The 14,565-nt window shown below is 45.3% G+C and overlaps 1 protein-coding gene across 1 annotated transcript in view; it reads right to left on the bottom strand.

The window, feature by feature from the left end:
* Positions 1 to 14,338, bottom strand: part of LOC309544919 (mast cell protease 1A-like) — a 44,391-nt gene extending 30,053 nt beyond the window's left edge. The window contains exon 1 of the mRNA XM_082243926.1: positions 14,266 to 14,338. Within this exon, the coding sequence (XP_082100052.1) occupies positions 14,266 to 14,335 (70 nt within the window). The 5' untranslated portion in view covers positions 14,336 to 14,338. The remainder of the gene's footprint in view (positions 1 to 14,265) is intronic.
* Positions 14,339 to 14,565: the final 227 nt, after the last annotated feature.

Genomic DNA, 14,565 nt, shown 5'->3' with positions numbered 1-14,565 from the left:
TTAAAAACGCATGTGAGTTACTTTTTTTGCTAAAACCTCGTACCTACCTTACTGATCACATTAAGGTTTGTACTATTATTTCTTACCTATCAAACGATCCTCGAGCCTGGGCAGATTCTCTTTTTGAGAAAAACGACCAGCTTCTCAACTCCAATGCCTTGTTCCTGGCAGAGCTCACTAGCCTATATGATGACCCCAATAGGCAGAGTACTGCTGATCTTCAGTTAAGATCCTTGAAACAAGGAAGGAGGCCTGTAGAAGACTTTGTCGCAGAGTTCAAGAGATGGACCCTTGATTCAGAATGGAATGATGCATCTCTGAAAACCCAATTTAGGCTTGGCCTATCAGAAGCCGTTAAGGACGAGCTCGCCCGAGCGGATCTGCCAAAAACCCTGGATGCACTAATACAACTCTGTATTACCATAGATAGAAGACTACGAGAAAGAAAGGCTGAAAAGATGGGAATGCCATTATCCGTTTCCTCTTGGAGTCTGGCCATTGACCCCGTTCCTATGGAGATAGGAACCATACGCCCACCGCTATCAACTATGGAAAAAGCCAAAAGACGAAATGAAAATCTCTGCTTGTACTGTGCATCCCCGGATCACAAGATAAACGTCTGTCCCCTAGTCAACAAAAGGAAGGGTGAGTGTTCACATGTCTCTCTAGGAGGATTGACAACTTCATTCACTAACCCCTACATTTCTGTTTTTTTGACATTACAGTGGGACCAGAACAGGATTACTACTAAGGCCATGATTGACACAGGATCTTGTGGAAATTATATGGATATATGTTTTGCTGCTTTAAATAAAATTCCTATTATTTCTAAACTCAAACCTGTCTCAGTAAGTCTTATTACCGGTGTTCCGTTATCCTCTGGTCCGATCACTGATCAGACACAAGCACTTCTAGTCACTATTAACGAGTCTCATAGGGAGACTTCTACCTTCGATTTAATACCATCACCCCACTTTCCCATTGTGTTGGGACTTCCCTGGTTGCACACACACCAACCAACCATAGATTGGAAGAAACGGTCCTTGACCTTCCCTTCTTGTTATTGCGAGGAAACGTGTAACCTCCCGTTTTCCGGGAAGATTCTGTCTGTGGTGACAGATGAGTTTGCACCACTATGTTATCAGGATCTTTCTGAGGTTTTTCTTGAGAAAAATGCTCAAGCATTACCTCCTCATCGAGACTATGATTGTAGCATTGATCTACTCCCAAATAGCAAATTGCCGTTCGGTCATGTTTATCCTCTTTCACAGGATGAACTTGCCCATCTCAAAACCTATTTGGATGAGAACTTGGAAAAAGGTTTTATTAGACCTTCCACTTCTTCCACAGCAGCAGGACTCTTTTTTGTTCGCAATAAAGATTCAAGTCTCAGACCTATCATCGACTACAGGAAATTGAATGCTATCACGATAAAAGATCGCTATCCTCTACCACTTATCCCTGAGCTCATTGAGCAGGTGCGTGGAGCTACCTATTTTTCAAAATTAGACCTGAAAGGAGCATACAATCTCATTCGAATCCGTGATGGACACGAGTGGAAGACTGCGTTCAGAACTAGATACGGATTGTTCAAGTATCTTGTGATGCCATTCGGCCTATGCAATGCCCCTGCAGTTTTCCAACGATTTATAAACGATATTTTTAAAGACTTACTAGATGTCTGTGTTGTGGTATATCTGGACGATATACTTATATATTCACGGACCCTGTCTGAACACATAAGACATGTAAGACTTGTATTATCGAGATTGCTTGCACATAATCTTTATGTGAAGCTGAAGAAATGCTTGTTCCATAAAGATGAGGTACTCTTTCTAGGCTACATCATATCCAAAACAGGAATCGAGATGGACATGAGTAAAATATCCTGCATTCAGGATTGGCCTACACCAACTACACGCAAGGCGCTACAGCGATTCCTGGGATTTTCAAATTTCTACAGGAAGTTCATAAAAAACTTTTCTGCTATTGTGAGACCCCTCACACAGCTCACTAGCATAAAAATACCATTTAAATGGTCAGAAGAAGCAAATAAGGCTTTCCACTTGTTAAAGACAAGGTTTACTTCCGCTCCCATATTACGCCATCCAGACCCATCCCTCCAATACATTCTGGAGGTAGATGCGTCAAACCTGGCAGTAGGAGCAATACTCTCCCAACGACCTACCCCCACTTCACCACTTCATCCAGTCGCCTTTTTTTCTAAATCCCTGAGCAGTCCCGAGATAAATTACCCCGTGGGTGAGAAGGAACTGCTTGCTATAAAATTGGCTCTGGAGAATTGGCGACATTTACTCAAAGGCACCCAATTACCAATAATTATATACACGGACCATAAAAACCTCCAATATCTTCAGACTAGCAAAACTCTCTCGCATCGACAGGTACGATGGTCACTATTCTTTCTAAGGTTTAACTTCCTAGTGACCTACACACCTGCAGATAAGAACAAAAAGGCGGATGCACTATCATGACTAACTGAAGAAAATTACTTTGAAATTCCTTCCGTTCCTATAATACCTCACAAACGCATTATTGGAGTTGTCCGTTCCTTGAAGGAAGAGGTTCTGCATGGTATAAGGTTGGATTCACCCCCACCACAACTAAATACCGATGCAGAAGGCTTCCTCTACTACAACAAAAAAACTTTACATACCACCTACCCTACGCACCAAGATCTTGGAATTATCGCATGATGTGCCTATGGCAGGACATATGGGTATGACAAAGACTTTCAATTTGATTTCTCGGCAATTCTGGTGGCCTGACATGAAAACATCTATACAAAAATTCGTCTCTTCATGCAATGTCTGTGCCAGGTCCAAAATTGACACTACGAGACCATCCGGCCTACTATGCAGTCTACCAATACCCCAAACTCCATGGGAGGTTCTGTCATTGGACTTCATCGTAGAATTGCCTCCTTCCAAAGGATTTAATACCATCTTGGTGTCAGTGGACCATCTGACAAAGATGGCACATTTCATTGCTATTCGCAGACTACCTTCGTCCAAACAAACGGCAGAACTCCTGATGAAACATGTCTTCAGATTACATGGTATCCCAAAAACTCTTTTGTCTGACCGTGGATCCCAATTTATTTCTAAATTCTGGCAAGAACTATGTCACATACTACGGATTGAGCGGAAGCTCACTTCTCCTTACCATCCGCAGACCAACGGACAGACTGAAAGAGTCAACCAATGCATCGAGCAGTATTTACGTTGTTACACTTCTTACCAACAGGATGATTGGTTGGATCTTCTCCCCCTGGCAGAATTTGCCTACAACAACGCAACTCACAGTACAACCAAGCAGAGTCCGTTCTACTTGAACTATGGGTTCCATCCCTCTATTCTCCCTCCACGCATCCTTCCTTCAAATAACCCAGTAGCCTCAGACTATCTTTCCCAAATAAAGGATTCTCTGGGTTTACTAAATACTACCATTGCACACGCTCACAGTCAACAAAAGAAGTACTATGATCTTCGTAGAAGACCTTCTCCACAGTATACTATCGGGGACCTCGTTTGGCTCTCAACAAAAAACTTGAGACTGAAGATGCCTAGCAAAAAGCTTGGACCTCTGTTCTTGGGACCTTTCCCAATCAAGAAACTTATTGGAAAAGCTGCAGTGCAGCTTACATTGCCAATGGACCTAAAAATCCATCCCATTTTCCATGTGTCGCTACTAAAACCCCATGTTCCGGACCAAGGAATAAGGCCTAATATTCCACCTCCCCCTCCTGTACAAGTTGAAGGTGGAGAAGAATACGAGATAAAAGAGATTCTGGATTCTCGTATCTACAGAAGAAGACTTCAGTACTTGGTTAGATGGAAGAACTATGGGCCCCAAGACGACACCTGGCTAAACACCTCTGACATACATGCCCCTAGATTAATCCGCAATTTTCATGCGAGATACCCAGACAAACCAGCTCCAGAGGCCTTCAGGAGCAGGCCTTAAAGGGGGGGTATTGTAATGTTCCGGTACCTTTGGTACCCTAAATTACACTTTCCACAAGTGTATGCGCCCTACCATTTACTTTTGGAAAGGTGCGCATACACCTTTAAGACTGGAGCTGTCATCACTCAGCGCCGGACTAGATGGCTATTTAAGGCGTCGGCTCTCACTCACATGTGTTCGTTCAAACACCCTTATCTGGATGCTAACCTTGCTTGAAGCTTCCATGCTTGCAAGCTTACTTCGCTGACGGAACCTCGCTGCGCTGATCCCTGTATCCCGCTACTGGATCATCCGCCTCTCCTGAACCACCCTTCGGCTGTATCGCTAATAGTGCTAAGTACCCCGCAGGGGAATTCTCTATAAACTTATACTAAGCTTACACTATCTAGCTCTGCATAGTAGAGACTGTTTATCACATCTGCATAAACTAGATTGCTAGCTCTTGAGACTACTGCTACTTTTCTGCACTGGGTTGATCTCTTTTGTATGTCCACCTGCTATTCTATCATCTGCTATCATACAACATTGTTAAACCTTCCTGCATCCATCTGCTACTGTCTCACCTTCAAGTGTCTATCACCTACCACCTCCACTCAACCTATCCCTCAAACCTTCATCATTGTGTTACCACATATATAAAGTCACTCTAGGAACCAGCTTGCTAATTGTGTGTATTTACTGGCTGAAATAAGACCTTCCACACATGATGAGTCATTGAGGTTGGGAATGGTATCTCAGCATATCTCTTACATGACAACTGACGTGGAACTATTTCTGCAGCTGAAAATCCACACCATATAAAAAACGCAGGAGCGTTACAGACTGTCAGAGACTGCGACACAGTACAGGAGATGGTCAGAAGCTGCGGAAACACTACAGGAGATGGTCAGAGGCTGCGGACACACTACAGGAGATAGTCAGAGACTGCAGACATAGTACAGGAGACGGTGAGAGGCTGCGGACACACTACAGGAGACGGTCAGAGACTGCAGACACAGTACAGGAGACGGTCAGAGGCTGCGGACACACTACAGGAAATGGTCAGCGGCTGCAGACACACTACGGGAGACTGTCAGAGACTGCTGACACAGTACAGGAGATGGTCAGAGACTACTGAGACAACAGAGGAGATAGTCAGAGGCTGCAGGCACACTACAGAAGACTGTCAGAGGCTGGGGTCACAGTACCGGAGACGATCAGAGGCTGCGGACATACTACAGGAGACTGTCAGAGGCTGCAGACACACTGCAGGAGACGGTCAGAGGCTGCGGGGCAGAGTACAGGAAATGGTCAGAGGCTGTGGACACACTAGGGGAAACTGTCAGAGACTGCGGACACACTACATGAGACGGTCAGAGGCTGCGGACATACTAAGGGAGACTGTCAGAGGCTGCGGACACACTACAGGAGACAGCAGACATAGTACAGGAGACAGTAAGAGACTGCGGACACACTGCAGGAGACGGTCAGAGGCTGCAAACGAAGTACAGGAAATGGTCAGAGGCTGTGGACACACTATGGGAGACGGTCAGAGACTGCAGACACACTACAGGAGATGGCAGACATAGTACAGAAGACAGTCAGTGGCTGCGGACACACTACGGGAGATGGTCAGAGGCTGGGGACACACTACAGGATATGGCCAGAGGCTGCAGACACACTACAGGAGATGGTCAGAGGCTGCGGACACACTACAGAAGACTGTCAGAGGCTGTGGTCACAGTACCGGAGACGATCAGAGGCTGCAGACATACTACAGGAGACTGTCAAAGGCTGCAGACACACTGCAGGAGATGGTCAGAGGCTGCGGGCAAAGTACAGGAAATGGTCAGAGGCTGTGGACACACTACGGGAGACTGTCAGAGACTGCGGACACACTACAGGAGACTGTCAGAGGCTGCGGACATACTACAGGAGACTGTCAGGGACTGCAGACCCAGAACAGGAGACATTCAGAGGCTGCGGACACACTGCAGGAGACTGTCAGAGACTGCAGACACAGTACAGGAGATGGTCAGAGGCTGCAGACATACTACAGGAGATGGTCAGAGGCTGCGGACATACTACAGGAGATGGTCAGAGGCTGCGGACATACTACAGGAGATGGTCAGAGGCTTTGGAAACACTACAGAAGACGGTCAGAGGCTGTGGACACACTACAGGAGAGGGTCAGAGACTGCAGATATAGTACAGGAGATGGTCAGAGACGGCGGACACAGTACAGGAGATGGTCAGAGACGGCGAACACAGTACAGGAGAACGTCAGAGACGGCAGACACAACACAGGAGATGGTCAGAGATGGCAGACATAGTATAGGAGACAGCCAGAGACTGCAGACACACTGCAGGAGATGGTCAGAGTCTGCTAACAAAGTACAGGAAATGGTCAGAGGCTGCGGACACACTACGGGAGACTGTCAGAGGCTGCGGACACACTACAGGAGACAGCAGACATAGTACAGAAGACAGTCAGAGGCTACGGACACACTACAAGCGATGGTCAGAGGCTGCGGACACACTACAGGAGACGGCCAGAGGCCGCAGACACACTACAGGAAATGGTCAGAGGCTGTGGACACACTACAGGATATGGCCAGAGGCTGCAGACACACTACAGGAGATGGTCAGAGGCTGCAGACACACTACAGAAGACTGTCAGAGGCTGGGGTCACACTACAGGAGACGGTCAGAGGCTGCGGACACACTACAGGAGATGGTCAGAGGCTGCGGACACACTACAGGAGATGGTCAGAGGCTGCGGACACACTACAGGAGATGGTCAGAGGCTGTGGACACACTACAGAAGACAATCAGAGGCTGTGGACACAATACAGGAGACTGTCAGAGACTGCAGATATGGTACAGGAGATGGTCAGAGACGGCGGACACAGTACAGGAGAAGGTCAGAGATGGCAGACACAGTACAGGAGACTGTCAGAGGCGGCAGACACAGTACAGGAGACGGTCAGAGACGGCAGACACAGTACAGGAGACAGTCAGAGACGGCGGACACAGTACAGGAGAAGGTCAGAGACGGCAGACACAATACAGGAGACGGTCAGAGATGGCAGACATAGTACAGGAGACAGTCAGAGACTGCGGACACACTGCAGGAGATTGTCAGAGGCTGCGAACAAAGTACAGGAAATGTCAGAGGCTGCGGACAAAGTACAGGAAATGGTCAGAGGCTGCGGACACACTACGGGAGACTGTTAGAGACTGCAGACACACTACAGGAGATGGCAGACATTGTACAGAAGACAGTCAGAGACTGCGGACACACTACAGGAGATGGTCAGAGGCTGCAGACACACTACAGGAGATGGCCAGAGGCTGCAGACACACTGGAAACACTGCAGGAAAGGGTCAGAGGCTAGGAACAAAGTACAGGAAATGATCAGAGGCTGCGGACACACTACGGGAGACTGTCAGAGACTGCGGACACAACACAGGAGATGGCAGACATAGTACAGAAGACAGTCAGAGGCTGCGGACACACTACAGGAGATGGTCAGAGGCTGCAGACACACTACAGGAGATGGCCAGAGGCTGCAGACACACTGCAGGAGATGGTCAGAGGCTGTAGACACACTATAGGATATGGCCAGAGGCTGAAGACACACTACAAGAGATGATCAGAGGCTGCGGACACGCTACAGAGGACTGTCAGAGGCTGGGGTCACAGTACCGGAGACGATCAGAGGCTGTGGACATACTACAGGAGACTGTCAGAGGCTGCAGACACACTGCAGGAGACGGTCAGAGGCTGCGGACAAAGTACAGGAAATGGTCAGAGGCTGCGAATACACTACGGGAGACTGTCAGAGACTGCGGACACACTACAGGAGACTGTCAGAGACTGCAGACATACTACAAGAGACCGTCAGAGGCTGTGGTCATACTACAGGAGACTGTCAGAGGCTGCGGACATACTACAGGAGACTGTCAGGGACTGCAGACACAGAACAGGAGACATTCAGAGACTGCGGAAACACTGCAGGAGACTGTCAGAGACTGCAGACACAGTACAGAAGATGGTCAGAGGCTGCGGACATACTACAGGAGATGGTCAGAGGCTGCGGACATACTACAGGAGATGGTCAGAGGCTGCAGACACACTACAGGTGATGGTAAGAGGCTGCGGACACACTACAGGAGATGGTCAGAGGCTGTGGACACCTTACAGAAGACAATCAGAGGCTGTGGACACACTACAGGAGATGGTCAGAGACTGCAGATTCAGTACAGGAGATGTCAGAGACGGTGGACACAGTACAGGAGACAATCAGAGACGGCGGACAAAATACAGGAGAAGGTCAGAAATGGTAAACACACTACAGGAGATGGTCAAAGGCGGCGGACACAGTACAGGAGACGGCCAGAGACGGCAGACACAGTACAGGAGACAGTCAGAGGCAGCGGACACAGTACAGGAGAAGGTCAGAGACGGCAGACACAATACAGGAGACGGTCAGAGGCGGCGGACACACTACAGGAGACGGTCAGAGGCAGTGGACACAGTACAGGAGATGGTCAGAGACAGCGGACACAGTACAGGAGAAGGTCAGAGACCTTTCAGAAATGCACAGATTTGCACTTGAACAGCTCAGGGTTTCAGGGTAGCAGTCATGCAGTCTATGGGGGGAAAGACATACCTGGCCATCAGGCAGTTTTAGAGGTCCGGAGGTGGGGCATCCACTTAAATCTCCTCTAATTCTACGGCCGCTCCAACCAGGGTACACAGGCTGCATGGGGGGGGGGGGGGTCAGAGCATCAGTAGAGCTCCTGGCCCTGCCCCCTCTTTGCTGGCTGGGGAATGCAGAGGTCCGTGGGCTGGGCTCTCGGCTCCTACTACAACAGCTCCTTACTGAGTGCACAGGCTGCATGGAGCTTTGGCCCTGCCCCCTCTCTGCTGGCTGCAGAATACAGCACTGGTTCCCGTGTCCCCAGTGCGCTCTGCAGTGTTATCATCGAGGCCCCAATTTGCCAACATCACAGGGCAAACAGGGCAGCTCCTTTGGATGTCGGGGGGGGGGGAAGGAGTAGAGGCACGGCCCCTCCTTTTGGTCTCTTGTGGCTGAGCCTTACACTGGAGTTGCGGTACTTTTTTCCGGCATGGTAACCTATTGGAGGATTATTGAGGTAGAAATGGGGAGATGCATGGTCTTGGATGTCTCCATGGGGGGCAGGACCTGCGCCTGATTAACATCTATGGGCCCCAGACAAAGTGGGACAGGAAATGCTTCTTCATGAAGATCAAGCCTTTTCTTTTTACAGCCCAGCAAGTTGTCTTTGGTGGTGATTTCAACACCGTCACTAGGATCAAGGACAGGAAAGGTACTGAAACCAGGCTAGACTGCAATGGCTTTTTTTTTAATCAAATGGCTAGAGAGGCAGGTCTGGTTCATTTCCACATTCACTGCTGCCCAGACAACACGGGATTCACTTTTCCGTGAGGTAATAGTCAGAGTAAAATAGATATTTTTTTTTTTTAAAGGGAAACTCTGCCTTCTCGGCACCAGTGTGTCAGGCGGTGGAGTTTACTGATCACTGTATTCTGTCTGTGACTCTGAATAGCCCCAATACACCCCCATTGGGGGAGTGGTACCTGGTGAGTCAATCCTTTGGGGATCTTTTTTTAGGCACAGGTATCGATCATGGATTTTTGCAGCAGTAAGTCAGAGCGGTGGAAGCTTACAAAACAAAGGACTCATTGGGTTTTTCAAGGTCATAGGAAGAAATAAACAGCTTGATAAGTATGTCACCTACCAGCATCTGCGGAGGAATCTTGGTAGGCTTGTCTCGAATAATTGGAGATCAGGTGATGATCTCTGAGGTTAAACTCTTGCTTAGGGAGTATCAATATGACAGGCATGCCTCTTTGGTTCTGGAAAGGGATTATGGGAAATATCACTCGCCCGATCCTTACCAGAATTGCAAATAGGGTAGAGCAGTTAAGTCAGTTGTAGGCCTGGTTGACAGTACGGGTTCCTTGATAAGTCATTTATTTATTCTGCATATATGTAAATATGTTTTTATTATGTTGTATGTTTGTAAAATTTTTAATAAACAAAAATTTACACTGAACAGTGGAGTCCTCCATCCACAAAAGCTATAACCTGATCCTTATGTGAGCGGGACCTACTTCCTGTACCTCGTGATCGGGCCATAGATCTCTGCAAAATGAGTTTGGATCCTGTTGTTATTGGATATGGACCACTAGGGAGGGAGCCAAACAAAGACCCCCTCGCTACCAGAGGACCTGTCATCTTACCAGGTGGTAATGACTGGTTGCTTGTATTGTGTTCTTCTACTTGGTTATCCAACTACACTCTTCCTCCTTGTCTTGCCAAGTTAACCCTTTTGTAGAGGTGTTACTTCATACTTCATAGTGCTTTACAGACCCAAGTTCTTTTAATACACCAAAACCGACATACACCCCTTTGAATACTTTTAGACCAGGCTCAGAATGGTTAATGTAACTTTACTGAAGAACTGCAGCATAATAGTTCAATGAACAAAGTCCTACCCCTAATCCTAACTAGAATAGCGTAGTGGCCCAGGCGGTGAGAGTCCATTATGGCATTGTCCATGACTTGGATGTCTTCCGAAAACCGCAATTCCTTTAGCAGCGCCAAACACGTGTGATCACAGGGGATTGTGGAACTCATAAAACCCAACGGAACTTGGAACTCGTGAACCTCAGCTGCCCCCCTTTTTATAGCATAGGTGGGCTGGCTAGGACCAAAAGCCTGGGAACTGAGCTATAAACATTTAACCCCTTTCCCAGCCAGTGCCAGCCACTGGTTCACTAGACTATATACATTTTAACCTGCCTACAGTTAATCTGGGAAACCACCTCTTCTAGGTAATGTGCTAACAGGAAGTCCTGAGCAAGGACAGACAAAATACATGGGCTGGGGGGTACGAGGTCTCTGAATTTATTGACTAGGATAGTGTTGTCCTGAGGGGTCAGAGGGCGAAGCTGACCCAATGGTATTCTGACATGAGAAGAGCAGGAAATATAATTTTTGAAGGCAAGGTCTGCAGGCACCATAGTCCCTCACTATAAATGTATTTTAATTGACTTCGTCCCCAAATGGCCCTAAAGAAAGTGTGAATGCATGAATGATTGCTGTAGGGGAATTAGACTGCAAGCTCTCCTGGAAAAGGGACTTAAATTAATCCAGATACTCTAAAGTGTTAAACAGTAAGTTGGCCCTGTCTGTATATGTACGTCCCTAAATAATGAATCCATCAACATTTAAAACATTTATATTTACTTAACACCATTTTGTTTTGCAGATAAGAAATCTTTTTCAATGCATATAAAATTGCTGCCAAAGGAAATCTTGGTTTAGATTTTTACTAGCAGGAATTGCATTTGCCCCATGCACGAGTCCTACAAACATTTTAAATTCTGTATGGTTTTATAGTGTGACCATGACGACAGAACTTAGTAGATACAGTAGAAGTAACATAAATACATAGAAATCACATTACTACATGTAAAATTTTATTTTACATAAAAATGTGATGTTTGTCTCTCTTTTGCAACTGTAAATAATAAAAGCAAAGTATAACCCAAAAAGATTTTTTTAAATAAAATACAAAAAATATTGATTGATTCATCTGCTGTGCAATTTCCTCTATTGTTCTTTATAAGCCAACCATACACTGGTATTATAGATTTTTGTACATTTGAAAATGCCAAAAGAGACTTAGCGAATGTGGTTCGAAAGTACTTTAAAATTTCAATTGATTTTAACATTTGATTTTGGAATGAACATCATTTCCTGAATGAAAACCACATTCTCTGTAAGAATTTAATTTGTTTAAGAAAAATTTCCATCCTGCTCCTTCGTATTTTCTTGTCACTACAGTCATAAACAATTGTACCCACTAACCATTAGAACATCAAATAAACGTTCTGAAAACACAAATTTTGTAATGAAATTCTTCTAGTGTATGGCCAGCTTTACTGCAATGAATGTGCATAGGACATCAGCACCCAATATTTTCTGAACGAGTCTGCGTCAGTGATTCATTAGGTCTTAGCCAAAATCTATTCACCGACTGTGTGTACCTGGCATTGAACTGACTTTCTGTAACAGACAGTGAACTATTTGAAGGAACAGCTTCCTACGGGCTGCCAAATGGAAAATGAGTCTGTCTGACTGCACTCTGACCACCATGGTTTTTAATACTGTCAGTATATAGATAGCTGGTTAGCAAGGAAACCTTACTATTACATTGTACACCTTACAGTATTTCTTTTAGGTTTCCCTTTCTTTAACAGATTAGCATGCCCACTTCGGATATTGACATAATTGTGTCTTTATTCTCCCCTGGAATAGCCTTATATAAAGCTATGTAAGTTATATATTATGACTTGCACATCTATTGCCACGGCAGTGGAAAATCCTGACACCTGTATAGGAAGATTATGGCATACCCGTAGAACTAAATTGACTACTTGGACATTAGCTCAATTTTGCAGTCAGTTTTTATTTTTACATTGGATCCACTGCACTAAAGCTGGGCTCACATGTACAGTATCTCACAAAAGTGAGTACACCCCTTACATTTTTTGTAAATATTTTATTATATCTTTTCATGTGACAACACTGAAGAAATGACACTTTGCTACAATGTAAAGTAGTGAGTGTACAGTTTGTATAACAGTGTAAATTTGCTGTCCCCTCAAAATAACTCAACACACAGACATTACTGTCGAAACCGCTGGTGAGTACTCCCCTAAGTGAAAATGTCCAAATTGGGCCCAATTAGCCATTTTCCCTCCCCGGTGTCATGTGACTCCTTAGTGTTACAAGGTCTCAGGTGTGAATGGGAAGTAGGTGTGTTTAATTCGGTGTTATTGCTCTCACTCTCTCATACTGGTCACTGGAAGTTCAACATGGCACCCGATGGCAAAGAACTCTCTGAGGATCTGAAAAAAAATAATTGCTGCTCTACATAAAGATGGCCTAGGCTATAAGAAGATTGCCAAGACCCTGAAACTGAGTTGCAGCACGGTGGCCAAGACCATACAGCGGTTTAACTGGACAGGTTACACTCAGAACAGGCCTCCTTATGGTTAGCCAAAGAGGTTGAGTGCACGTGGTAAATGTCATATCCAGAGGTTGTCTTTGGGAAATAGACGTATGAGTGCTGCCAGCATTGCTGCAGATGTTGAAGGGGTGGGGGGTCACCCTGTCAGTACTCAGTATTCCAACATGATAACGACCCCAAACACACCTCCAAGATGACCACTGCCTTGTAAATGTGATGGACTGGCCAAGCATGTGTCCAGATCTAAACCCTATTGAGCATCTGTGGGGCATCCTCAAATGAAAGGTAGAGGAGTGCAAGGTCTCTAGCATCCAGCAGCTCTGTGATTTCGTCATGGAGGAGTGGAAGAGGACTCCAGTCTCAACATGTGAAACTCTGGTGAACTGCATGCCCAAGGGGGTTAAGGCAGTGCTGGACAAAAATGGTGGCCACACAAAATATTAACACTTTGGGCCCAATTTGGCCATTTCACTTGGGGTTGTACTCACTTTTGTTGCCAGCAGTTTTGACATTAATGGCTGTGTGTTGAGTTATTTTGAGGGGACAGAAAATTTACACTGTTATACAAGCTGTACACTTACTACTTTACATTGTAGCAAAGTGTAATTTATTCACTGTTGTCACATGAAAAGATATAATAAAATATTTACAAAAATATGAGAGGTGTACTCACTTTTGTGAGATATTGTACAGTATGTGTCTTTTAGTGCATTTGCAGTTTCCTACAATGTGTTTTTTTCCAAAGATGCAGGGACTTTTTTTGTGCAGAATGATGCATTTTTGGCTCCAAAGACTTAAATGAAACTGCATCAAAAATGCATGTACATGCGTTTTTGGTAGAGTTTTGTATTTAACAACCAGTCTCTGCAAGAAGCATTAAAAAGGCATCAAAAATGCATAAAAAAAAGCAACCTCATATGCATAGATATGAACCTAGCCTAAGTATGTACCTGGTGTTGATAACAGGTAAGTGGATAGAATGGCACATACAAGATGCCCTAATATGGTGCTTTTGTGTATATGGCTGATTGGTTTTAGCTGTCAGTTACAATAATAACATGGTTAAATAGTGGAAAGTGTCAAGCTTGCAGAATACAAGTAGGGCACTGATGCTGGTGGCTGACACTCTTTGTCTAATGCAACAGAAAAGTCCTATAAATGACATTAAGCATTAGCCTGTAGTTCAATGGAAGTTAGCATGCTTACCTGCACATGGGGATGGTAAATAAAGAATAGAGATGAAGAAGATCGTAAGTAAGACTTGGCGTTGCTCCATATCACAGTTTTTTTTTTTTTAAACTGTGGCTCTTGCAAACTGTCAGCGTGCATCTCCTTTTATATTCTACTCAGCACAGATAGTCATCTTATCACAACCCAACCTGTCACTAAGCTATAACAGGCATAAAATATGTGCTACATATATATTTAATTCATTTCATATTACAATGCATTTTTCTATATAAACAAAAGCTAAATATAATAAAATTTACAGCGTAAATACATGTA

Source organism: Pelophylax lessonae, assembly GCF_965119305.1.
Source record: "Pelophylax lessonae genome assembly, chromosome: 1".
In the NCBI taxonomy this organism is placed as follows: Eukaryota; Metazoa; Chordata; class Amphibia; order Anura; family Ranidae; genus Pelophylax; species Pelophylax lessonae.
The sequence above is the reverse complement of the archived record's forward strand: the minus strand, read 5'-3'. Positions and strand labels throughout refer to the sequence as shown.